The sequence below is a fragment of the Nerophis ophidion genome, linkage group LG12 (assembly GCF_033978795.1).
Source record: "Nerophis ophidion isolate RoL-2023_Sa linkage group LG12, RoL_Noph_v1.0, whole genome shotgun sequence".
In the NCBI taxonomy this organism is placed as follows: Eukaryota; Metazoa; Chordata; class Actinopteri; order Syngnathiformes; family Syngnathidae; genus Nerophis; species Nerophis ophidion.
Genome location: NC_084622.1, coordinates 26395791 through 26423551, shown reverse-complemented (window position 1 = coordinate 26423551; position 27761 = coordinate 26395791). Strand labels below are relative to the sequence as shown.

Genomic DNA, 27761 nt, shown 5'->3' with positions numbered 1-27761 from the left:
TCTTAATCATTGTCTGATATGTGATTGATAATTAGAACACATTAAGACAATTGGAAAATGTAGGCCTTATTTTCATAAATCGACATTTATGTAGAAAACATTTTGCCAGGAGAATAATAATGTTGACAAACATTTCTATGTTACAGTCGTTTACTCAAATACCAATTTTGATCTCTTCTATAGAGAATGGGGACATCTCCAAATTGTTCCTCAGCCAATCTCTGATCTCCTCCCAAGAAACATGTACACTCTCACATTCCCCAGCCAGATGACTGACATCCTCCACAGCCCCACAGATATAACAGCCATCAACCTCCATAACGCTTTCCTGAAGTAAACTGTGCCTTCATTTCCGTATCCTCATGACAACAGGGCCCGCCACGGTAATAAACACAACAGTGGTTCTTGGAATTTTCTCACACGTGTTTTACCGCATGGACACAACATTATTGTAAGTTATTTTAGTTTAATTTTGAACATAATACTTTAAATAGCACTAAAATACAGAGTTAAGGGCTCAATAATACTTGCACGAATTTCCTACTGCGTTCAATACTAGGCTTTACGGTAAAGCTAAGTGAACCCGATCTCTACTGCCACCTTGCGGCTATAATTGGTACTTGACCGTATTGCGGCAAGTGATCAAAGGACACAGTGGACACCTGCGCCTGGTCACCGAGGTATGTACCTCTCGAAACTTTGGAAACTCATACAAATTGATGTAACTTGAGTGTATGACTAGTTTTTCTCAATTTTAAATGTGTGCCAACGTAAATAAAGCTTCGTTGTTTCTTTTTATGAGTAATTTCAAGTGCCACTTTATGTTGTATTTTACGTGGGTTAGCTAAGTTAGCTAACGTTACCAAAGCGACAGCTGTTTGGTTGCTATATTTTGTATAAGTATAAATTAAACTGACTGTAGAATTAGACTTTTTTGTGGCGGAAGTTGTCAGTAAATACAGTATTTATATTCAGCGTAAGTTGTCGAGTCATGCCTGTAACCTCTTACTCCACTTTTTTATTTTTATTTTATAAACGAAATAAGCTGTAGAAATGGATGGAAGGATGGATGTTTATAATATGCAATATTTACATAGAATCAAGAAATAAAAACAAACTAAGTACAGAAACAGTACAAAACGGAGCCAGGGGATTGTAAACTTGATAAAGTAACTAAAATAGAATGCAAAATATATACATGTAAAAATATGTAAAGCAATTGAGGCTCACACAAATTCCGTAAATAATCCACATTTGGAGCACAGTGTCATCGTTCTCACAGCTTTTTGGTTGTTAGAGGTAGAGAGTGTTTTCAAGTAGAGTTCTAATTATTTTTTAAAGGCACAAAAAACAGGTCGGATATTGAGAAACTTACATTTATAAATATGAAACTTAGCCCCTACTCCACTTTTCCCTTGTGGGTAGAAAAACACAAGTTAAACCGGGGCTAATCAACCAGTGACCCGGGGGCTAAAACTGGCCCAGGAAAATGACACCAGACCGGCCCACGAGTTCAATTCAAAAAACGTGGAAGAGATGAACATTTTTGCAGCAGATTCCTTTTCATATAGGTGATTTTTGACCATCTTTTTGGCAGCAGGTCCTTAAGAACAGCAACGCTGACAAAATGAACAACAAATCAAATGTCCACTGCATGGTTCTCAGGAATATCATACATATTTCAGTGTTTTTCCAAACAATGTGCCACGGCACACTAGATTGCTGTGAGATATTGTCTGGCGTGCCGTGAGAAATGATGCAACTTCACCTAATTGGTCCAAAAAATATTTTTTCGTAATCAATAATTATGACGTGCCCTTGTCTTCTGCCTGTGCTGTGTAGAGCTCGGCAGGTTAACCATGGTCTGCCATGTTAAAGGAAAAGGCACTGAAGCATAGGGATGGTTATGCAAAACGAAAGTAAAACTGAACTGGCTAAAAATTAAACAAAACCAGAATGATGGACTACAGCAAAGACTTACAGCATGTAACATGACAATCAACAATGTCCCAACAAAGAAGGATATCGTCCACAGAACTGAAATAGTCTTGTTTGCCAATACAAAGCAGGTCAGGCAATAGCACTCAAATGAAGGCGTGAAGCTTCTACAGGAAAATACCAATAAAACAGAAAGAGCCACCAAAATAACAGCGTAAGACAAGAACTAAAGCGCTACACACAGGAAAACAACAACAAACTAGAAATAAGGCACAACAACCTGTTGGAGTTTCATTTTCTTTTCTGCTGGTGGTGTGCTTTTTCTTTTATTAACAAAAGTGTGCCTTGACTCAAAAAAGGTTGAAAAACACTGAAATAGTTTATTTGTTGTTATTGAGTATGACATTGTCAGCTCCACATCATACATGTAGTACATAATATACATACAGGACATATCTCCAGTGAACAGTCTTGTGCTCAATGGCAGTATTGATATTTAAATTTTAAAAAAAAACTACAATTGAATTAAGAAAATACAATTAAATGAAATTATACATATGTCAAATGTTTTTTTTACATAGATAGTTTAACTAAGTTCCGGTTTCCTCTGAACCACATTTTATCACATTAATCTGGCTCCACATAATGCAATTTGCCCAGAACAATGTGCTTACAATTCTCATAATTAAGTCATATATGTCATTCATACTCATATTCAAAACAAGCCTAGACCTTACTGTACGGAACCAAAATATTAGATTTGTACAATTTCTTAAAGTGCTCATGTCACGTTTGTAAATTTGATTTCATGTTTGATCATGTTTTGTTTTGTGTTGTGGACTCTTGTTCTGTTTTTTCACTTCCTGGTTTGTTTTTGTTACCATGACAACTCATTGCTCTTCACCTTGCCCTCCTAGTCACGCCCATGCCCTCAGTCCCGCACCTGTTCCTAATTATTCACAGCCACTATTTAAGTCAATTTCTTTCTGTCCATCAGTCTGGGAACATCAACTTTCATTACCCATGCCTTTCTAACTTTCATTGTAATCTACGACCTTTGCTGCTCATTCTCCATGCCCACGATCACCTGCCACACACCTTGCTATTATTGCCTCCTGTTTTTGTTGTCACAGTAAGTGTTTTGTTTTAGTTGTTTATAGTCATGCCATCGTGCTGTTTCTGTTCATAGTTCATTCATGCCAATCGAGCAAGTGTTTTTGTTTCCTGTTTATGTTTTGTAGCCAAGTTTTATACCTCCTTGTGAGCGCCCTTAGTTTGTTTATTTTTGTATTTAGAATTCCAAATAAAACATCATGTACCTTAATTCATGCCTGGCTTGTCCTGTAATCCCTTTGCGTCGAAGGAGCACACACAATCCATGCCCAAGCTTGACAGCTCAATGTTTGAACAGTGTTTGAGCTCATCAATCAGGCTGTCCCATACTTTCACCCCACAGACTGAGACAGATAAACTTTTCCTTGTGCTAAAGCGTGTTTATATTTGGCCCTTACTCTGAGGTTATACCCCACATCCCTTTCAATTAATAAACTTTGAATATTTGCAGGCATTTGATAACTTATTGCTTTAAACTTGATAAGCCCTGTCAAATATTCTACTAAATCAGGACATTTCAACAGTTTTGACCCTAAAAATAAGCTATTTGTGTGCTCCTTGAACCCCACATTATGGATAATTCTAAGTGCCCGTTTTTCTAAAATTGTTCAGGGATGCATGTTGGTTTTATGATTATTTCCCCAAACTTCTGCACTAAATACAAAGAATACTTATTTGCTTGCCAGAAATATTGCCACATTTCAACAGTTTTGACCCTAAAAATAAGCTATTTGTGTGCTCCTTGAACCCCACATTATGGATAATTCTAAGTGCCCGTTTTTCTAAAATTGTTCAGGGATGCATGTTGGTTTTATGATTATTTCCCCAAACTTCTGCACTAAATACAAAGAATACTTATTTGCTTGCCGGAAATATTGCCCCCAAAACAATTTAGTTCAATGGCACTGCCTTGAACAAATGACTGACTTTTAAAAGTTAATTTCACTCTTGCCCTGCCTGACTACCTAAAACATTAAAACTCTCCACATATAATGTTGACACAAGTTTTCACACTGGAATTCCACTTATCTCTTATGTCAGGAGGAAGTTCTAAAGGCTCCATTTATCATCTCCTCATAGCTTATCAGTTGCCACTCATAAAAAAAAAATTAATAAAAATGTTTTAAAAATTGTTATGAATCTGGAAACATTTTAGTGTTTTACATCTGTGTTCGCTAGATAAGGTACTTTTTTTGCTTTATTTAAATTATCATCCATCCTTGTTATAACATCAAATGTAACAGTTGGTTGAAGGGGGGCGTATAATAAATGGAAATAACATAACATGGAGGCTCGCTGTCATAAATCACTTTTAGTAAGAGCCAAAAGTTTGGGACACATTTTCCCTGCGGTTCTTGGAGGCAGATTTGCCTGCAATTGTGGTAGCTCTAACAATGCAAATTAGGTCAAACACTATTTGCATCTCCTCACTCTTGCCTATCCACCCTCCTCTTGAAGAATACACAAACCTCACATGATCCTTCCAATCCGGGCCATACCCTTTACACAGCCTGGAGCATGTTACAGTTGTTGTGTAATGTATCCTTTTTATTTCTTCATTTGTACCGTATTTTCCGGACCATAGGGTGCACTGGATTAAAAGGCGCACCGCCGATTAATGGTCTATATTTGATATTTTTTCATATAAAGGGTGCATTAAAGGAGTCATATTATTTATTTTTTTCTAAATTGAAAATACTTCCTTGTGGTCATAACATGTAATGGTGGTTGTCTGGACAAAATGTTGCATAGATTATGTTTTACAAATTATCTTCAAGCCGCTTCTTGACAGTGGCTTCCACGTGTGCTGTTTTGTGAGCTGTCTTATTCACGTGGCTCACCTTCTGCAGCATCTTCTCCCCGTCATCTTTGTTGTAACGGTGTAACGTGCAAGGACGGGAGTGGATGAAGTGTCAAAAGGTGGAGCTAACTGTTTTAATGACATTCAGACTTTACTTAAATCAATAACGGAGCTGCATCTCCTCATCTGGAAACAACAAGAAGTTTTGAAAAACCGTCCAACCGGAACCCTTATAACTAAAGTTCCTTGGGTGAAAAATATAAACTCACTACACTGGTATGTTTTAGTGTTTTAATGCAGAGTTTACTGACAGATATAAGTAAGAACTTTACACTATATTAGAAATGGCAACAGCAGAGGATGAATGTCCCATAACAAGAAAATGGAGAAAAAGATGAAGCCTATCGACTATGTCACCTTTACAGACTACAAAGGCGGACACGCGCAATTTTCCAGGATTTATGAAGATCCCAAATACAGATCAGCAGGTACTGGCAGGTAAAAAAAGTTGCTTTTGCATAATATTGCGAAACAAAACTTCAGATAATGTCTTACCTTATGCACACACCATAATAATACTCGTATCTTTAATGCGCCAGCAATCCACCAAGCGGAGCGGCTTCATAACTTATCAAAGTCGTACTAATACATATTGATAGATTTTTGAGCCCCGTGTGTAATGTCCTATATTTTCAATGCAACATATAAAATGTGGGTGTTTACTTGAGGGCTATTGCATCATACCTCTTACCACTATTTCTTATTTTTGACTGCCATCTACTGGTCACACTTATCATTCCACCATGTACCAAATAAAGTCGTTGAGCAAATCCAGAATTATTCCATACATTAGGCGCACCAGGTTATTAGTTGCACTGTCGAGTTTTGAGGAAAACATTTTTTAAGTGTGTCTTATAGTCCGGAAAAGTCCAATAAGTAGTTAGCCTTAGTAACATGTTATATATTTAAGTGATGGAAATTGATTCCCAATTCCCCGTTTCTGACCAAAAAGACATGTCTCACTAGAGTTTGAGCTTATATAAGTGTGTGTGTGTGTGTGTGTGTGTGTGTGTGTGTGTGTGTGTGTGTGTGTGTGTGTGTGTGTGTGTGTGTGTGTGTGTGTGTGTGTGTTTAATGATGTACATTATATATTGTACCTGTATGCTTTAACACAGCAGCTAGAAATCATGTCTAGCGTCCTAGCAGAGTTTGTAGTTTTTGTTTGACTAGGGAGGAACCGTAAGCCGACTGCTAATAGAACATTGTAGACTAAAGTCTGTTGACGCCCAGGTGTGAGTTTTTCTACTCTCTTTTAAAGATCCAGTCCACACTCTTTCCTCTCTGTCTCAGCACAGCTCCAGCAATGTCCAAGTGGCTGAACGACGGCGAGGTGCTAGAAGGTAAAGGGAGTGGCGAGGCGGTACCCGTGAGCCCGCGACCTCGTGTACTGCCAGCAGGGAGCCCAATGTTAGGCAGGGGTCATAGCCCACTGGGTTCACCCATCGCTAGAAGAGCATCAGCAGCTTCAAGCCCGCAGGCAGAGACACTGGGCAAGGCAAAGGAGCTGTTTGTGCTGTGCGACAAAGAGGGGAAAGGCTTCATCACCAAGCGTGACATGCAGGTGAGCAGCTGATAGAAGTTAATTAGGTAATTAAGATTATTTATTGTCATTGCGCAAAGTACACAACAAAACTTGATTCGGTGGTCCGTTGAAATGGCAAGCAGTCTTGAGACATTGTACAAGGTATTTACAGGAATAAAATAGAATAAACAACAAAACAAGTGTAAACATTTTAAATAGAACAATACAAGTGTAGACAAGATATGTATTTCTTACAAAAGGTGCAGCAGGTTTTAGTAGCACTTTAATTTTACACTTGAAGTAAAGGAGAACAGATATGTATACACACATACAACATACATGTCCACATTTGTGTGTCACACATACAACATACATGTCCACATTTGTGTGTGTGCGAGCGTGTGTGTGCAGTGGGTTTGGGTTTAGGGATTCAGTAGACTCTTAAAAGCTCTAGGGGGAAAAAGTTGTTTCCTAGTCTGCTTGTGCATGTGGGTCCGGTCCCGAGTCTGCCTGAAGGGAAAGTGGTAAAGGTGTTTGTGGTTCTTGTTGACTTCTTTAGTAAGTGTCTCTCAGTTGAGGAAGTGGGGAGGCGACAATGCACTGAGCCGTTTTGATGATCCACTGCAGGACCTTTTTGTTTATTTCCTGTGCAGCTGCAGTGCCAGACTGTACAGCTGTAATCAGGCTGCTTTCTATTGTGCAGCGGTAGAAGTTTGAGAGGAGATCGTGAGGGAGCCCATTCCGTTTCAGGGTCCTCAGGAGAAAGAAAAGGTGTTGGGTCTACAGTCACATGACTGACATCCTTTCCACAGAGGCTGCAGATGGAGTTGCCTCTTTCGCCTGAACAGCTGGAGACAGTGTTTGAGAGTTTAGACCGCGAAAGCAATGGTTTCCTTACTCCTCTGGAATTCAGCACCGGACTTGGTGAGCATACTGCACTTCAACATACAGTTTTCTGTACACCCCTTGGTCTACTCAGACTCTTCTAAACAAAAGGGTGCACGTTTCTCATAAATACTTGTAATCCAACAAGTGATTTCTTCCCAGAAGTGAAAACCAAGCTAAGATGGCTGTTGTACAGCAAGCAGTGCACGCACTGAGTACGCAATGGGCCTGTATATTCCTGCAAATTGAATAAATTAGGCCTGCAACAACTAATCAATTATAAAAATAGTTGCCAATTAATTTAGTCATCGATTCGTTGGATCTATACTATACTCATGCGCTGCGGCTACATCTCATGAGGTGGCAGTAAGCCAGCCAATGATGTGTACTGTGCAGCTCACGTGACCACGTCGTATGCTTTGCCTGGAAACATTTGAAAAATGGCGGAAGAAAGCAGTACCGATAGTTCAGCGGAGAAACATCTTGAGGTTAATGCTTCAACGGAGAAAAGTGTACGACCTAAGTCGTCCAAAGTGTCGGAATACTTTACTATAAAGACTTGAAAGAAGACAGTTTCCTGCAAAATGTGCAGCATGGACCTCGCGTGGCACGGAAGGACAACATTGCTTCGGGAGCACCTGAAGAGGAAACATGTGGGAGCCATGGATGAAGGGAACTCACGGTATGTAACTTTAAGTCCAGAGTCCGGATAAATATATCCGTTGTGTCTGTCTTTGTGTATTTTTAATCTTTTGTTAACAAGGAGATTTTTTTAAGGCAGCGCTGCAGCAACTGTTGTGTATTAACTTTCAGAGTGTTAGGAACATCTTGGAGAGTGCGACGACTTCATTTTCTGTGTTGTTATGAGTCGCAACAGGCATTCATGAGTTAAGCATGGCAGCTCTTTTTTCTGAGTAACATTAACGTTATCCCTTTCTTGCAACGCGGGGCTGATAATGTGTCTGCGGCAGATTTGACTCCGTTTTGAGGGAGAAAACGCACGGTTAACAATTTCGAAATAAACATCACGGACAGAAATATCTCAAGTTGGTTTCATAATGGATCAATGTAGCAGGGCCCAATAAAGCTATATAAATCTATTTAAACTTGAGTGACGCATTAGTATAACGAAACGTCATGAAGGTGCTGGAATATTTCATGCTATCATTCACAGGCAGCCTAAAATGAATCATTTATTATTCACAACAGAAACATGTACAATATTTAACCCAATTCTGATCTGATGAGTTACATTTGTGTGTTATTGTTGTATGCTGCAACCCCAATGTCCATTTATTTAATTGAGCTGTTTTTTTTAATGTGGTGGCGTATTTGCCTTTCACGTCAGAAACTATTAATTAAATCAACTAGGTGTGTATTAAGTTACATGTAAATGATGCTACTATGTACGTTCATTATATGGTTTTTCTCATTTCAGAAATAAACAAGCCACCATTAGTGACTAGGTACAAAGGAAGGTGTGCACACCAAAGCAAGCGGTTGCATTGACTGATGCTATCCTGAATATGTTGCTAACTGACATGAGGCCACTATAAATGGTGGAAGATGAAGGTTTTAGACAAATTAATTCACATCCTCAGCCCTGGTTACACTCTTCCCTGGAGGAGCCATTTTACCAAACTGATGGAGAGGAAGTACGAGCAGACATTCTAAGCAGTTTAGACTGACATAAAAGCCACTAGGAGCAAATTGCTCTCACTACTGATGTGTGGGCAAGTGTAGCCACCTTGGCAATACATGCCATTACATTGGAGAAGAATGGAACATGAAGTCAATCTGCCTTGACCAGGCCACTCATTTTATTTGGCGAGTTGAAAGAGCATGGTGTCAGTATGCAGGTTTTTTTTCCAATAAAATACTGGAAAAGATAGAAATCTAGTTTGTCTCTTTTATCCATTTTTTTAATCGATTAATCAAAGTAATAATCGACAGAATAATCAATTATCAAATTAGTTGTTAGTTGCAACCCTCGAATAGATCCCTATCAAAAAAAGATTTGTTGAGTGATAACGGATTATTTGTCGGTGGGGTTTCCAAACATATCAAACTATCTTGTGCTCCATAGTCCAAACATCATTCTACATGACAAAAGATATAAAAACTTCTAAAAGCATTGAGGTCTACAGCTTCTTTGTTTATGGCTGCTTCCAGGACATTGGTATCAGACTCTCCCGGATAAATGTGCATCTTTTTTGCTCGGGTAAAGTTGCATTATTTGATTTAACTTTGTGTCTCCTTTCATATTGTTTCCTGCCCTTGCTTACACAGTTTACGCGTATGTGTCATTTCCCTTCTTTACCAAGTATAACTATTGATGTCAACGTTGTGTATGTGCTGAAAGCTTCATTGAAAGCTTCATTTATGATCGTTGCCTTTGGTAAAAGCTTAACTCTTGTAGGTTTCGCTCACATTTGATTTATTTTATCCAGACTTGCCGAGTTGGTGTTTAAGGGAACACTCGTAGCCAAAATGTGTCTTAAGGATCAATCAATCAAAGTTGATTCATTATTTATTTATATGTTGGCGCCTCGTACCCATTGACAACAGACGCTGGCTTGACCACCATGCGTATTCAATGAGCTGGACGGGACGTCAATTTTATTTCAAGCAATATGCACCCCTACTTGGTTGCCTAGATATTGTTTTTCTGACAAATATACCAAGATTGAAGATTGAAATTTGGGTCACACTTTTTAAGGTGTATGATAAGCTCATGTCTGTAAAATCTACACCATGAAGCAGTGGTTCTCAACCTTTTTTCAGTGATGTACCCCCTATATACATTTTTTTAATTCAAGTACCCCCTAATCAGAGCAAAGCATTTTTGGTTGAAAAAAAGAGATAAAGAAGTAAAATACAGCACCATGTCATCAGTTTCTGATTTATTAAATTGTATAACAATGTAAAATATTGCTCATTTGTCGTGGTCTTTCTTGAACTACTTGGAAAAAAAGATGTAAAAATAACTAAAAAGTTGTTGAAAAATAAACAAGTGATTCAATTATAAATAAAGATTTCTACACTTAGAAGTAATCATCAACTTAAAGTGCCCTCTTTGGGGATTGTAATAGAGATCCATCTGGATTCATGAACTTAATTCTAAACATTTCTTCACAAAAAAATTAATCTTAACATCAATATTTATGGAACATGTCCACAAAAAATCTAGCTGTCAACAGTATATTGCATTGTTGCATTTCTTTTCACAGTTTATGAACTTACATTCATATTTTGTTGAAGTATTATTCAATAAATATATTTGTAAAGGATTTTTGAATTGTTGCTATTTTTAAAATATTTTTAAAAAAATGTCACGTACCCCTTGGCATACCTTCAGGTACCCCTAGAGGTACGTGTACCCCCATTTGAGGAACACTGCCATGGAGTATCTGGATTTCTTCAAATGACTGTAGCCCACATGCAATGGAGAAATACATATTAACTGTCTTATATTTCAAATTCACGGTGCAGGTGAACTGATGGAGCAGAATGACTCGACAGAGCAAAGCCAAGACCTTACAGACAAGGAAAGAGAACAGGTCGACTGGTCTGAAAATTCGGCTGCAATTACACTCACACACCTACTAAATGAACTTGGTGCAGACAAACTTTTTGACAGGTGAGATCCTTGCTGGTAAAAAAAAAAAAAATACCCCAAAAGACAAGACACCCTACTCAGTGGCCTAGTGGTTAGTGTCCGCCATGAGATCGGTAGGTTGGGAGTTAAAACCCCGACCTAGTCATACCAAAGACTACATAAAAAAAATGGGACCCATTGCCTCCCTGCTTGGCACTCAGCATCAAGGGTTGGAATTGAGGGTTAAATCACCATAAATGATTACCGGGCGTGGCAAAGCTGCTGCCCACTGTTCCCCTCACTTCCCAGGGGGTGATTAAGGGGATGGGTCGAATGCGGAGGACAAATTTCAACACACATAGTGTGTGTGTGACAATCATTGGTACTTTAACTTTAACTTTTTCTTAAAATGTATAGTAGAGTAGTACCTCAAGTTTTGTTATTAATTCGTTCAAAAACTTCTGTTAAAAACCGACATTTTCCAATAACAATGTAAATCTAATTAACCTATTCCAGACATACAAATTGTAACACAAAACACAGTAAATAGAAAACAATCATAGTTTTACACACAGAAAATCCTACAAAATGCATATAAAAGACAAATTAAATTGATAAATTAACATTTAACATAACTTATCGTTAATAAAAGACCCTTGTTTGCAGAAAAGATGTGTAGAGGGAAAAGGGGTGGTGGAAGTTTATGCCACCTATGTACTTTGTTTCCAGTTCTTTCTTGAATTCAATAGTGTTTCTCTCCATATTTATGTGTTTGCACTTATTTCCAAGAACGCACACACAACAACCTTGCGCTTAATCAACTTTCTCTACATCAACCAATGCTATCACACGCATGAGTGCAAGATAGCTTTACGACACAGCACGTCACATTGTCATGACAGCTTTATGTGTTTACATGCCGTCTTTCTTGTTCTGGCAAACTGCCTGGTCACCCCTCCTCCCTTTACATCAGCATCGAATACGAGGTGGAAGTAATGTTCGAGGCAGTCAAAACGTGCTGGGTTTATTTCAAAGTTAATACCGGTAAACCCCATATTACTTTTGATTGTTTAGCAAGACTTAGCATAGCAGGTTGGTGAATTAAGTGAAGCTCTGGAAACACAGACTCTAAGGCTCTCGTTGACTGTATCATACTAAAACTAAGACATATATAGGTTCCATTTTTTGTCTAAAACCGAGCATATGAAATTGAGGTGCAAATATACATTGTTGCTTAAGGTACTGTGGTTTCACGGCGTACATACATACAATATGAAAGCGTGAATTATGTTATGAGAAATCCAGTCTGTAAATACTGGTAAGTAGTGAATTATAAAATCAAGGGATGCTCATTGGAATTAATAGTTTTTTGGCAAGTGTATTTTTCGACTCATAATGATTGTTATTACTACAGTGTATGCTTTTGAAATTTGACTTTGTTTTCCTGTTGTGTGGCAGTCGGCAGGAGCTCTGTTCTCTGTGGTGTGAGCTCCAGAGAGAGCGTCCAGAGCTGCTGTGTCTCCTGGAAGGCATCCTGCTCCATGCCTTGACCCGTTTACAAGACTCCATCAGAGACCGAGACAGTCTTGAACAGGCTTTGCGCAGGTAGAAAACCTATTCCCTTCATTTTGCTCTGTGGGCTCAAACGTTGAGCTCAGTTTGAAAATCCCTTGAACTTTGTTGCACTTAAAGACGTGAGACTGAACATGATCAAGTTGTTCGGTCCATCTATGAAGAAATGGAAAACCAGCTCCGTGAGGAACAAGAGAAACGCCTTGCTCAGGTATAAACAGGCAGTATGTACTTTGACTGTTGAACAGCTGATCTTACTAATTAAATGACCTCAGGATAGTGTCAGACAGAAGCAAAGAGGCTTACAGCTTGAAGAAGAGTTGAAGATGCGGGACCAAGAATTGGAGATAACGCTCAGCAGACAGAAAGAGGTGTGTAGGATGTTACTACTCTACAATGTCAACATAACAAAAGTCACCAGAACTTCTATTTGCATGAAGCTGGACACCAGAATGCAGCAGCTTATCGCTGAGCAAGTAAGCATGAAGGAGAAGAACCACCAGCTGCGTAGCCTCAACATGCAGCTCCAGGAGCAGGCGGAGAGCAGCAGAGACCAGCTGCAGGCTGCTTTGGGTCAGCTGGCCCAGCTGCAGCTCAGCGCTGCCAAGGAGCAAGTGGCCAGACAACAGTAAGAAGCACGGGCTACCTCAGTTTGGTTTCTGCATAGCTTCATATACAGGACTGTCTCAGAAAACTAGAATATTGTGATAAAGTCCTTTATTTTCTGTAATGCAACTAAAAACATGAAAGTGTCATACATTCTAGATTCATTACACATCAACTGAAATATTGCAAGCCTTTTATTATTTTAATATTGCTGATTATGGCATACAGCTTAAGAAAACTAAAAAATCCTATCTCAAAAAATTTGAATATTTCCTCAGACCAAGTAAAAAAAGAAGATTTATAACAGTAAAACAAAATCAAACATTTAAAGATGTCAATTAATGCATTTAGTACCTGGTTGGGAAATCTTTTTGCACGGATTACTGTATCAATGCGGCGTAGCATGGAGGAAATCAGTCCGTGGCATTGCTGAGGTGTTATGGATGCCCAGAATGCTTCAATAGCGGCCTTTAGCTCATTTGCATTATTGAGTCTAGTGTCTTTCAGCTTCTTCTTCCGAATGCCCCACAAATTTTCTATGGAGTTCAGGTCAGGGGAGTTGGCAGGACAATCGGAGACAGTATTGCCATGGCAGTAATGTAATGCCAGTACGGTGTACTGACCATGGCTTTACTGTCCTCGATTTTTCTGTGCCAGTGTACCGTACACAGTACACTGGTGCATCTCCATAGAGCTTTTCAACAGATACAGCTACAATAGTGGTATTCCCATGGTCAAGCCACTCCTGAACTCAAGACAACGCAAGAAGCGTCTGACTGACGGACTGTTGCAGAGTGGTCCAGAGTCCTGTTTTCAGACGAAAGCAAATTTTGTATTTCATTTGGATGTCAAGGCGCTATAGTCTGGAGGAAGGCTGGGGAGGAGCAAAATCCAACTTGCTTGAAATCCAGTGTGTTCCTACAGTCAGCAATGGTTTGGGGAGCCATGTCAGCTGCTGGTTTTGGTCCACTGTGTTTCATCACGTCAAGAGCCAATGCAGCTGTGTACCAAGAGCAGTCCATGCTTCCATCTGTTGTAAAGCTCTATGGAGATGATTATTTAATTTTCCAGCATGATCTGGCACCTGCCCTCAGTGCCAAAACCACCAGTAACTGGTGTACTGACCATGGCATTACTGTCCTCGATTGGCCGGCCAACTCCCCTGACCTGAACCCAAAAGAGAATTTGTGGGGTATTGTGAAGAAGAAGCTGAAAGACATCAGACCCAATAATGCAAATGAGCTAAAGGACTCTAGTGAAGTATTCTGGGCATCCATAACACCTCAGCAATGCCACAGACCGATTGCCTCCATGCCACGCTGCATTGATGCTGTAATCCATGCGAAATGATTCCTAACAAAGTACTTAGTGCATCAATTGACATTTTCAAATGTTTGATTTTGTTTTGCTGTTATAAATCTTTTTTTTTTTTACTTGGTGTGAGGAAATATTGTAACTTTTTGAGGTAGGATTTTGAGTTTTCTTAAACTGTATGCCATAATCCATCCATCTATCAATCCATTTTCTACCGCTTATTCCCTTTTGGGGTCGCGGAGGGCGCTGGCGCCTATCTCAGCTACAAACGGGCAGAAGGCAGAGTACACCCTGGACAAGTCGCCACCTCATCGCAGGCCGTAATCAGCAATATTAAAATAATAAAAGGTTTGCAATATTTCAGTTGATGTGTAGTGCATCCAGAATGTGTGACATTTCCATGTTTTTAGTTTCTTTACAGACAATAAAGGACTTTATCACAATATTCTAATTTAGTGAGACAGTCCTGTAGCAAAACTTGAAGTTTATCAAACACCTTCTATAAATGTTTCATTTCAAACCAAAACTTAACTCTCTTCGCATCGGAGGTGTCAAAGTCAAAGGCCTGCCACGTCATTTTACGTGGCCCGCGGCGGGCTGCAAATAATGTGCATCCAAAAACACTTGAAAGTTAGTTTGTCTTTCAATTTTAGCAGAAAAAATGTTCTGCATGCAATTGCATATCTTCTAAATGTTAATATTATTTGATCATCCAACAAGATATTACATTTTTTTGTTTGTTTTGGGTTTTCAAAAATAAATACTTAATAGATGTTTGTCAGCCTGACTTAATCTCCATCAATCATTTTGTAAAAATGTAATAAACACAATTGCCCATGCAAATTGTTAAACAAGGCTATTATACATTTGTATTCAAATACAGTACTATATGACCATAATTGTGACGTGGCCCTCCATTAAATTAGTTTCACACACCTGCTTTTGTATCAACAAATTATGCTACAAATTGAGAATTATCTTGTCCAGGAACATTTTTACCAGCATTGACTCAGACTGAAGAGAATTATACAATATGTTTGGTTGGTAATGTAAAGTTAAAGGTATATCTGCATTTAGTTTGTTTTCAGAGTGTATTGTCAATGTAATATTCTTATCTTGAATTAATCTTTTTGTCATTATTCCCAAATACATCATATTAGACCTACTTGAAATTTAAAATAAATGTATCTCTTTTTTCATCATAGAAATGTGATAAAGGTGTCAAGAAACATGCAAAAAGAGAAGGAAAGTCTCTTCAGACAACTAGAGTTGTTAAGGTAAGTCCATAGCAACATTTTTATTTAATTTTTTTAATTGAAATATACTCCAAACAGCAAAGTGTTATTACTCTCAATACGTGACAAAAATACCTCACAGGTTGACTCATGCTTGGTTTTGCATTCAACTTTCATAAGATGTTTGCTGTGTTAAAGAACTCCACTGATGAGGGGCAAAATATTACTCGTAATATCACTGCATAATTACATCTACAATATTAATACTTGAGATTTACTTTTTAAGGGAAAAACATTTGTAATACTACTCATGTTACGTGAGTCACGTATTGGATCTCAGAGTTTACAGGTGTACGTATATCAGAATAAGAATTTATTAGTAACCACTGTTACTTTGGTCTGCAGGGACATGAACAAAAACCTTCGGGACGAGAAAGATGCCCAACTGACAAAGAAGAGGGTTAGTCACAGACGCCCGCTCCTTTCTCCTCCGCCACTAACATATGACTTCAGTGCAGACTTTTACACCGCATGGAAGCAGCACATTTATCCCCCCTAAGCTAAGTCTGGGACCTGCGCACTGCTCCTCTCACGCCTCCTTTGAATGGCAGCTTGTTCCTGACTGAACTCAGTCAGCATCTTGGTCAAGTGTGGATGCATGGGCTGATTGACAGTGAAAAGACATTCATTCTGTGTGTTATTTTGAATTTCCGTTCCTCACGTGGGTATAAAAATACAAGCGGTGCACAGTAATACTAAGAGACAAGGTGGAAAATAATCTCCAAAATGCGTGAAACATGACCAGTTTTATTAGTACCTTGTATTGTCCTGCATCAATTGAAATCAGATGTGTGCTTAACCTGTGAAACTTTTAGTGCCGCAGAATAAATGTCGCCACTGAGAACTTGGTAACTTTTTATTGTACTACAAGTGAAGGTGACAGTGTTAATTAATATTTCACATCATATCGCAGCTAATTTCCTCTTTCTCCCTTCCCACAAAACCGTTTTTCAGAATCTGAATATGGCGCAGAGTTTGCTGAAAAGAGGGTCGGTCGTAGGGCAGTACTTTCTCCAAGACAAGCCATTGCAAAGGTTTGTGCGAGTTAGCAGACACACACTGTGTACTGGCTTATCTTAACAACGCCTTCTGTGTACCGACTTACCTACGCTGAAGACGCCCGATCTCATGTGATGAGTTGGAGCTTGTCAAAAACATAAAAGCAGTCAAATCAAACACATCTCAGAGTTGCCATCCGTCATGTAAAGTCAGGTGTGACTCTGAGAACGTTGGACAGGTAGGAAAAAAACATTAATCAAATCATTCATACCATATCAATTTCAGCTACAGCAGAGACAGAGTAAAACTCCTTCCTTACTGCAAGGAAATGTGACCTTTTTAGAACAGACTCGTGAGTCCTCAGCAGGTGTTCAAGGTGGTCTTCTTGGGTAGCGCAGGGGTGGGTAAGAGCTCCTTCATCCAGCACTACTGCACAGGACATCTCTGCAGTCCTTTGAGCACTACTGTTGGTAAGCTTTTATCACCCTTCCACAGCCTTTAACACGTCCTTCGCTCCTTTATTAGCTCGTTTGCATCTATAGGGATAGACTTCCAGATGAGGACGCTCATTCTGGGCTCCACCTCAATCACCCTACAGCTATGGGACACTGCAGGCCAGGAGAGGTCAGTCCACTTCGCCTTTTTTATGGTATTCGTTTATTACGAGCATGCATATAGTTACAATATTGTGCATCACATATTTCCAGTTTCTCATTACATGTCCGAAAAAGAGTAGGAAGAAGCAGAGTGTGTTTAATCATACCCTTTTACTGCCATAGCATTTGCTAACACATTTGTTTGTTCACTCTGTGCTCGATATGTAACACAAATATAAAAATAATAAATACATCAATAATAACGTTCTCATGAATAGCTACAAGTTGTGATTAACATAATGAGATGATTTAAAAGATCACCTTATTCAATAAGATGACTACCATGAATTGATTAACGTGGACCCCGACTTAAACAAGTTGAAAAACTTATTCGGGTGTTACCATTTAGTGGTCAATTGTACGGAATATGTACTGTACTGTGCAATCTACTAATAAAAGTATCAATCAATCAATCAATCAATGTTTATCAGTATTTTTCCTTATACTCTGTAAACACTTTAAATTTAAACAGTTTCCTAAACTTCATCTTATCAGTACATTGACTCATTCCATAATTTAATTCCACATATTGATATGCTAAAGGTTTTCAAGTGCTGTATGTGCATACAGTTATTTAAACTTTTTCCCTAAATTATAGTTCTCCTATTTTGAGATTTTTTTTCTCTTTTTCGGTATACAGTTATAGTTTGCTTTCTGCATAGTTTTTGCTATTTGCAAATTCACCAAAATCATTGAATTTAATATATTTGTATCCACTAAATAAAGTGTTCTCTATATCAGGCATTATGAATTATCCTAACTGATCTTTTTTGTAACATGGTTGGCGAATGAAGCATACTTTTGTAGGTATTTCTCCATACTTCTACACAATAACTCAGATATGGTAACACTGGCGAGCAGTACAAAATACGGAATGATTTTTGGTCCTCTAGATGTTTTGCTTTATTCATTGACGTATTTCTTGCTACCTAACATTGTACATTTTCATAAGTGTTTTTTTGGTTAATTTTATCATGTATTTGTTATTACACTTAAAAATGTGGTTTCTTTTACCCTGAAGATGTCTACTTCATCTGTTTGTATTTGTGTTTGACTTTCTCTCCTACTGTTACCGTATAGAATTATTTTAATTTTAATGAGATTCAAGGATGGTATGTTTTTGTCAAACCATCTCTTTAATTGGTTAATTTCTTATACTTTTTTTGTATCAACTTCTGTGTGTTCTCTTCGGAACAAAATGGGGTCATATTGTCTGCAAATACTAACAATTTTAAGATTTTTGTAACTTTACATATGTGATTTATATATAGAAATTGAAGAATGTTGGTCCCACTTTTGATCCCTGGGGTATGCCACACTATATATTTAGAGCTGTTTTAGTCTGCTACTAACGTATTACGTTTTTCCACACGTTTGCAGGTTTCGCTGCATCACGGAGCAGTATTACCGCAAGGCTGACGGCATTCTGGTTGTGTATGATGTCACTCAGGCGGCCTCCTTCAAAGCTGTGAGAGGGTGGATGGAATCAGTGGATGTAGGTGGGCTAGTTGATGAGCAAACAATAATATTTTTTATTCTTGATTACATAACTATAATTCAACTGTCTTCAATTAGAGTGAGTAAAGTGAAGTGGTGTGTATCCCAGGAGAAGGCGTGCGATGGCGCTGTGCTGATGATGCTGGGGAACAAGGTTGACCTGGCAGACGTTTCGGAAAATAGAAAAGTGATGACTAGAGATGGGCAGAAGTTGGCAGAAGTAAGGTACAATTTATCATTCAAGAACTTTTTGCCTATGCTGGGATAATCAAATATATTCTCTCTTCCTCTGGTCTAAGCAGCAGCACCAAGCTCTGTTTTACGAGTGCAGTGCTAAAACTGGATACAATATGGAAGAGCTGATGACTCACCTGGCTCAGTAGGACTCTTTTACATTTTTTTCCACCACAATATTCACTATTTCTTACAAAAGCTATGATGTAATTTATTGTATGATGCCTGTTCTGTGTCCAAATATTATATGATTATGATAATAATAAGTTCAATAATAGCAACCACATCAAATAAGGGTTGAAAAGAAGAAAAAAGAAGACAAGGGTTAAGAAAAAGAGGACAAGACAAAGTGTGACAATAAAAACACAACAGCAACAAAGGTACACCAGCAGATACAAATATGATACAAATATTCATAAAAACTAATTAATGAATTAAACAATTATAAAACACTATTGACAATGATCATTATTACACTATAATTACAACAACACATATTTAACTGTATTCATAAAAACAAATTAAGGAAGTGAACAGTATCAATACAGTATTGACAATGATCATTACTACACTATAATTACAATAACAGTAATCACAATTTTAACTACAAATAATATTTTCTAGGGGCGCTCAAAAAAATCAATTCACATCTGATTTGTGATTTTTTTTTTTTTTAATTCTAAATTGATTCATAGTTTTCAAAAAAAAAATTTAAAAATGTTTGTTTTTGTATTTCTTATTTTTTTAAGAATCACATTTTAAAAATGTTTTTAGGCCATCTCCATGGTTACTCGCACTTCAATTACCATACAAATATAAAGAATTACAAGAATCTGTTTGAATCGAGAATCAATTCTCAATCAAATTCGATCTAATCGTGCTGTACCCAAAGATTCCCACCTGTATTTACCTTTTATTATCACAATAACTATCAACTCAAATGTAGCAATACAAAACTAAATAAGTAGATTATGAAAGAAATACATTATCTGATATTGTAATAAGAATAGGGCACGTTAAGTGGTGTGCCATGTTTTAGGTGATGTATTCATAAGTGTCAGTGTCTACATATGTAAGTATTAATGTGTTTTCTGTAGTGTGTATGCATGTTTTTGTCACCCAACGTGTGTATTATTTGATCTATTCCAGTGTTTCATCACAGTGTTATAATGGCTTTTTTACTGCTTTTGATTGCAATAGAAATGTTGCAGTGCACTTCCACATATGAGACAAGGCGTTATGTTTAAAAGGGCACACTTTTATGTTTCATCGTAATTTGATTGTGTTGGTGAATCTAATGTTGTAGTCACTGAGTGTATTTTATCTTTTTTTTTTTAATTCCAGGATGTTGGTTGCCCAGATTGATCGACAACGTGAAGACACACTTTCCCTGGCACAGTGTACCGCACGAAGCGGTTGCTGTGCATGATCAGTGGACGTTTTTAAGAATGGCACAATTTGTTGGCCTTGCAGTTCATTAGTTGGGACAGTTCTGAGTTAAAAGTTAAAATTACACTTGCACAACTGGACAGTGTAGTCTAGAGATTAACAACACGCACACATAGTGTAATTTTCTGTTTGCTCAAAGGCGAGTTTACTGTAAAGCTCTCTGTACACTGATTTGGTTAAATATAGTTGGGTTTACCCTTCTTGTCATAGTCTATTTCCTAACGGCTTCCTCCTAGTCACACTCACATTTTGGCCACCTGAAGCCCTCCAGTGTATGAGAGAGGCCAGGCAGGGGCAGACATGTTCTTCAGTTAAGGGAGCAGCTGTAAGAGGACACACTGCTGAGGGACACTTCTGTCAATAAGACGTGAAAGTGCTACCTGCATGAGTAGAAGCACGTCCACTTTGGGCTGATCCAGGAAAACGTTGCTACTGTGATCTTGAATCAGGTAGGACCGTTTGGCTTTACTGCAAAGCAAGAGCAAGTTTTTCCATGACAACAGTTAAAAATAACTCCCAGCAGGAAAGTGTTTTGCTTTGACCACCGCTTGTACATGTGCACTTTTGTCTTATGTGACAAAAGGCATATTTTCTGTGTATTTATATTTACAGCATTAAGTTTTCTGGGTTAGTTTTTTTACTTTTGGCTGATAAGCTATGTCTATGATGGTCAGCCCCAACAAATAATTCAGGGTTCAATTCTATTAAAAATCTAAATTACAGTAGTGCCTCGTTAATAGCTGTTTTGGTTGGTTTCAGGACATGACCACAATGCAATAATTGATCTTATCCAATCAATTATAAATCAAATAATTTCATAGCTTTAACATAAAAACCTCTTTATGACCTTCTCAATATGTTTTTCAACATTATGTGAGCCTTCTAATCATGAAGTCACCTTTACACTCTTTTTTTGTAATCCAGTATAGTAATGCTGGGGACGGTGTGGATCTATAGAAAAACTACTAACTAATAAAATACTATATGAATAAGAATAACTTAAAAAATGCCAAAGTTATTGTTATTGATCTGATTTTTAAAAAATTAACCCATGTGACTAAAAATCCCTGAAAAGTGTCTGGCAATGTAGTGCATTTTCTGACAGGCTTGTGAAGCAAAGTCAAAATGGAAGATACTCAACAGCACTTTGGGAAGTTTGAGTACAAAAAAACAAGACATCTGTTAAACTCTACTTCATATTTCCATGCAGGGACATTAGAGCATCTGAATACATTTTGATGATATATACATTAGCAATAAGGTAAAGTTATCCATGTTTCCTAGTGCCTTTGATTTCCAGTCAATAAATTGTTTCTTGTGCACTGTTTAAAGGGAAGTGACTTTATATTTTTTATTACTAGTCAGCCAATCCTGTTATTATCAAACTGTATTGCATTGCAACACATGGGGTGGGACTCACCTCACAGTGATTCTTTATTTTAGAATGGAAACTATCCGTGAAAACAACTGTGGGACAATCTGTCTGAAGTATCTGCTCATTGTGTTCAACATTCTTTTTTGGGTAAGTTGATCTCTGATGGATTATTTGAAAATGAAGGTCCCCCCATCCGATATTAATATCAAACATAGGTTCAATATCAGCACTTATAACTGCCTGCATGTAAAATCAATGATACAAACAGTCCTGCAGCGCATTTACTTGTGCAAAGCTGGACAGCCAGTTAACAGCTTAATCTCCTCCAGTAAGCACCAGTTATGTGGTCTTTTATTTTAGTGGTTATTTATGAACAGTAAACATTGTAAGCTATGGGTTTACTAAGAGCTTGCAGCTAAGCAAACACAATCTCACAAGCTAGACACACGTAATTTAACTATAATGCGGGCTAAAACCCGACGTGTCAACATTAACAAGTATCAAATACTTATAGTTGCACATTACTTACACAAAGTATCTGAGGCAGAAGCCTATTGAAAAGTTTCCAGTAACAAATCATTCAATTTACTGCATCATTAGATTAACTTAATTATTGTGGCCACTCAATTTCAATTTAAAGACAGCATCAGTCTCATAAAGTTAGTGTTTTTCATGCCTACCATCAATCTTGAGTAATTTGTCTTGATCACACTTCAAAGTATGTACTAAGGTTTGTGTTGATGTCGTATCAGATTGTCAGTATTAGCCAACACTCAAGGCTCCAAAATATAAGTATTGTATCGGGAGTCAAGATGTTAATAACGGCACACCCCTATTTGAGATTATGCAGATTTAAGTGTTGAGACATTAAGCAACCATGTTATTTGTTTAAATGTATAATACTGTAACATTTATTGTAATTTAATCTATTATGGTATATTAGGACAGAATCAAAACTACAATATTTATTATTTCCTCTGTCAAATAAATTGACAGCGAGGCTCAAAGACGAACAAGGCATTCAATTTTGGGTCTTCTTTCAGCTAGCTGGGGGTGCATTGGTGGCCGTGGGTGTGTGGACTGTGGTGGAGAAGAGCGACTACATCAGTCTCCTTGACTCTGGCTTCTACTCAAAATCTGCTTACATCCTGATCGCTGCCGGGGTCATTGTGTTTGTGACTGGCATCATCGGATGCTGCGCGACCCTGATGGAGAATAAGAGTCTTTTGATTGTGGTGAGACTGCATATGAGAAAAATATATATATTTTTTATTTCACTCAGACAAAAAAGGGCTGTTCTAGGTTCTGTTTACACACACACACACACAGGTCTGTATGGGATTGAAAGTTAATCCTGAGTGACCGTGTCTGTTCCTGCAGCTCACTACAGTAACGGTAGCTGTTATAGTCAAGTGGTGTGTCGTTAAAAGTTTACATTTAGAGTGTGACGAATGACACAGGAATGAGGAGCATGACAAGCGGCCGTGTGCAGCAGACACGCAGACGCAGCCAGAGGATACATGCACTGTAATACAGACGATAATGGGAACCACCTTAGTGACCTTGTTACTCCGGCAACAGATGAACAACTTCATGTTGGCTTTTTGTATCTAATACTAGTAATGTCTTTAGATATTTTATGACTGGCCTGCTCTATTTGTTGGTATTTTGTATCTCTCTTGCAGTATTTGGTCCTGTTACTCTGCGTGTTCCTGCTGGAACTCATTGCAGCAGTCATGGCTTATATTACCTACCAAGAGGTGAACTATTTCATGAGTGCTAAACCCTTTCAATTCCAGCCTTTATGTAATTGCCAACATGTACAGTCGTGGTCAAAAGTTTACATACACTTGTAAAGAACATAATGTCATGGCTGTCTTGTGTTTCCAATAATTTATACAACTCTTATTTTTTGTGATGGAGTGACTGGAGCACACACTTTTTGGTCACAAAAAACATTCATGAAGTTAGCTTCTTTTATGAATTTATTATGGGTCTACTGAAAATGTGACCAAATCGGCTGGGTCAAGAGTATACAGCAATGCTAATATTTGGTTACATGTCCGTTGGCAAGTTTCACTGCAATAAGGCACTTTTGGTAGCTTCTGTTTGAATTGTTGACTACTCCTCTTGACAAAATTGGTGCAGTTCAGCTAACTTTGTTGGTTTTCTGACATGGACTTGTTTCTTCAGCAATGCGTTTAAGTTAGGACTTAATTAACCTTAATTCTATCCTGAGTTAGCCATTCCTTTATCACTTTTGAGGTGTGTTAGGAGCCATTGTCCTTTTGGAACACCTAACTGCGCCCAAGACCCAACCTCCGGGCTGATGATTTTAGGTTGTCCTGAAGAATTTGGAGGTAATCCTCCTTTTTCATTATCCCATTTACTCTCTGTAAAACACAAGTTCCATTGGCTGCAAAAACGGTCCAGAGCATATTACTACCACCACTATGCTTGATGGTAGGATGGTGTTCCAGAGATTAAAGGCCTCTCCTTTTCTCCTCCAAACACATTGCTGGGTATTTAGGCCAGACAGCTCAATTTTTGTTTCATCTGACATCACATGGACAAAGATAAGACCTTCTAGAGGGAAGTTCTGGAAACTCAAGACAGCCATGACATTGTTATTTACAAGTGTATGTAAACTTTTGATCATGACTGTAGTTTTACATGCCACAATTTTAAAAACATTTTTTGCCATGCATGTTTTTTTTTACTGCTTCCTATCATTTGTGTCCATTTTTTATTTACCATAGGACTGCCTATAGCAGGGGTCACCAACCTTTTTGAAACTAAGAGCTACTTCTTGGGTACTGATTAATGCGAAGGGCTACTAGTTTTATACACACTTAAATAAATTGCAGGAAATAGCCAATTTGCTCAATTTACCTTTAATAAATAAATCTATATATATTTATAAAAATGGGTATTTCTGTCTGTCATTCCATCGTACATTTTCTTTCTTTTTACGGAAGGTTTTTTGTAGAGAATAAATGATGAAAAAAAATACTTAATTGAACGATTTAAAAGAGGAGAAAACACGAAAAAAATGAAAGTTAAATTTTGAAACATATTTTATCTTTAAGTTCGACTCTTTAAAATTCAAAATTCAACTGAAAAAAATGAATGGAAAAACTAGCTAATTCAAATCTTTTTGAAAAAATTAAAAAAATAATTTATGGAACATCATTAGTCATTTTTCCTGATTGATATTCATTTTAGAATTTTGATGTCATGTTTCAAATAGGTTAAAATCCAATCTGCAGTTTGTTATAATATATAACAAATTGGACCAAGCTATATTTCTAACAAAGAAAATTCATTATTTCTTCTAGATTTTCCAGAACAAAAATTTTAAAAGAAATTCAAAATACTTTGAAATAAGATTTAAATTTGATTCTACATATTTTCTAGATTTGCCAGAATATTTTTTGGGAATTTTAATCATAATTAGTTTGAAGAAATATTTCACAAATATTCTACGTCGAAAAAACAGCAGCTAAAATGAAGAATTAAATTAAAATGTATTTATTATTCTTTACAATAAAAAAAAATACTTGAACGTTGATTTAAATTCTCAGGAAAGAAGAGGAAGGAATTTAAAAGGTAAAAAGGTATATGTGTTTAAAAATCCTAAAATCATTTTTAAGGTTGTATTTTTTCTCTAAAATTGTCTTTCTCAAAGTTATAAGAAGCAAAGTAAAAAAATAAATGAATTTATTTAAACAAGTGAAGACCAAGTCTTTAAAATATTTTCTTGGATTTTCAAATTCTATTTGAGTTTTGTCTCTCTTAGAATTATAAATGTCGAGCAAAGTGAGACCAGCTTGCTAGTAAATAAATCAAATAAAAAAAATAGAGGCAGCTCACTGGTAAGTGCTGCTATTTTTAGAACAGGCCAGCGGGCTACTCATCTGGTCCTTACGGGCTACCTGGTGGCACCGCGTTGATGACCCCTGGCCTATAGAATACTGACCGCATGTGCCTTCATTCACATCTCCATTTGGCATGATTTTCAAATTTTTCTCACTCCTGTCTTTCTTCCCCTATTTTTCTTGCTCCAGTGTTTCCCTTTCTGCCATCAGGTAAATTGCAATTTCGTATCAACATGCTGTGACACGTTGATATGAAATGCTTGAACTGTAGCACTTCAAGTCAGATATCTTTAAATTGAAAGTGAGAATTCCAAAGAACTTGAAGACATCCTGTTTAGCATTTAGTGATGTTTAAATAAGAATGTAATATTGTTTGTGAGCTAATGTGTAGTGTCTGCTTCACAGCTGGATGATGCGCTGAGACAGAACCTGGAGGTGACCCTGCTGCAGAAATACCAACAACCAGGAGAAGACGGGGTCACGCGTACTGTGGACAAGCTCCATCAGGAGGTGTGCATGTGAGATGTTGTCTTCCAGTGCAGACTGACCAACTTGACATTTTCACTAAACTTGATTAGATTCAAAGTCAATTCTTACCGCTCAGTTCCAGTGCTGCGGGAGTAACAGTTCCTCTGACTGGAGATACAGCACTTGGATCCAGGCTGCACAGGACGAGGAGCTCGTTCCTGTCAGCTGCTGTAAGACTCCCAGCAGCCTCTGTGGCCGCAGGGACCATCCATCCAATATCTACAAGGTGGAGGTGGACACAGATGTCCTGGAATTGTACATCTCATAATGATACAAGTGTTGTTACTCTTCCTGTACTGCCAGGGAGGCTGTATTGGGAAGTTAGAGGACTTCCTTCTGTATCAGCTCTACATTCTGAGTGGATTGGGCATTGGGATTGCAATTTTGCAGGTGGAGTCCCTCATTTTTTTTAACCAATATGACCTTTTAAACTAACATTAAGGTTTATTTTTTTTAATTTCAGCTTCTTGGAATGATGTTTACTTGCTGCCTTTACCAGAAGCTGGAAGATGAACCACACTGATTTTGGAAGTTTTTAAAGTGTTAACATGTGGTTTGAGACTTAAGTTATTCTTCAATCCTGTTGGACTTTTAAGTCAATAAAATATGCATACATAAGATTCTGTTATGCTGCTGGGCAGCACTTCACCATGCAAAACATGATTTTTCTCATTTCATGTTAAAGATGCTATCAAAGTAGGTAAATACTATCTTGGTGTGGTGATACTGTATGTTTAAAATGCTGTCCCTTTTGTGGTATTTTTTTAAAACTATATACAATACAGTATACACAATGTGTGTTGACCTGCCTGTTAAATGCATTTCACTAATCATTTCATACAGTACAGCAGGGGTGCCCATTACGTCGATCGCGAGCTACCAGTCGACCGCGGGGGGTGTGACAGTCGATCTCGAGCCAGGCTTTTAAAAAAAATAGACCTAAAAATTAGTGATCATCAATCTTCACCAAGACGTCACTTAAATGACATTCACGGTACCGGAGGGTCTTGTGAGATGACGCTGGCTGCTGCAAGATCATTATTATTAAAATATGACCGAGAGGAAGGTGAGAAACACTTTTTATTTCAACAGACTCTCGCGCCGTACCTTCCGTCAAAACTCTAAAGGCCGACTGCACATTTCCTATCTTCACAATAAAAGCCCTGCTTCATGCTGCCTGCACTAACTAAATACAGAGTCTCGGAAAACTGGCGTGCACAAGCGATCCCTCGGAAAGCTGGCGTGCACATCACTTGTGCACGCCAGCTTTCCGAGACTCTTATTTTGTTAGCGCAGGCAGCATGAAGCAGGGCTTTTATTGTGAAGATAGGAAATGTGCAGTCGGCCTTTAGAGTTTTGACGGAAGGGACGGCGCGAAAGTCTGTTGAAATAAAAAGTGTTTCTCGCCTTCCTCTCTGTCATTTTTTTCATAATAATGAAC

At 37.9% G+C, this 27761-nt stretch overlaps 2 protein-coding genes across 14 annotated transcripts; both read left to right on the top strand.

Annotated features, from left to right (window-relative positions):
• The first annotated feature begins 560 nt into the window (after window positions 1–560).
• On the top strand, window positions 561–20601 carry cracr2b (calcium release activated channel regulator 2B). Of its 9 annotated transcripts, none has more exons than XM_061917166.1 (18): window positions 561–680; window positions 6203–6473; window positions 7247–7358; window positions 10812–10959; window positions 12376–12522; window positions 12610–12700; window positions 12765–12860; window positions 12930–13117; window positions 15615–15686; window positions 16050–16104; window positions 16659–16738; window positions 16821–16941; window positions 17047–17173; window positions 17246–17327; window positions 18740–18854; window positions 18966–19076; window positions 19159–19235; window positions 20435–20601. In XM_061917166.1, exons 2-18 carry the CDS (start codon window positions 6216–6218, stop codon window positions 20517–20519), a joined length of 1965 nt encoding a protein of 654 aa, XP_061773150.1. In that variant the 5' UTR covers window positions 561–680; window positions 6203–6215; the 3' UTR covers window positions 20520–20601. The 9 variants fall into 9 exon arrangements, 7 of the variants coding, with proteins under 7 accessions (XP_061773150.1, XP_061773148.1, XP_061773151.1 ...); XM_061917164.1 differs by having other exon boundaries at window positions 19156–19235; XM_061917167.1 differs by having other exon boundaries at window positions 18966–19081.
• A 194-nt stretch (window positions 20602–20795) lies between these two features.
• cd151 (CD151 molecule) lies at window positions 20796–27118 on the top strand. 5 transcript variants are annotated; one of them, XM_061917173.1, is made up of 9 exons: window positions 20796–20988; window positions 21983–22061; window positions 22958–23149; window positions 23600–23674; window positions 25982–26002; window positions 26198–26302; window positions 26397–26490; window positions 26624–26710; window positions 26784–27118. In XM_061917173.1, exons 2-9 carry the CDS (start codon window positions 21984–21986, stop codon window positions 26831–26833), a joined length of 702 nt encoding a protein of 233 aa, XP_061773157.1. In that variant the 5' UTR covers window positions 20796–20988; window position 21983; the 3' UTR covers window positions 26834–27118. The 5 variants fall into 5 exon arrangements, 4 of the variants coding, with proteins under 4 accessions (XP_061773157.1, XP_061773156.1, XP_061773155.1 ...); XR_009809016.1 differs by having other exon boundaries at window positions 20798–20988; window positions 26397–26546; window positions 26598–26710; XM_061917171.1 differs by having other exon boundaries at window positions 20801–20988; window positions 26397–26546.
• Window positions 27119–27761: the final 643 nt, after the last annotated feature.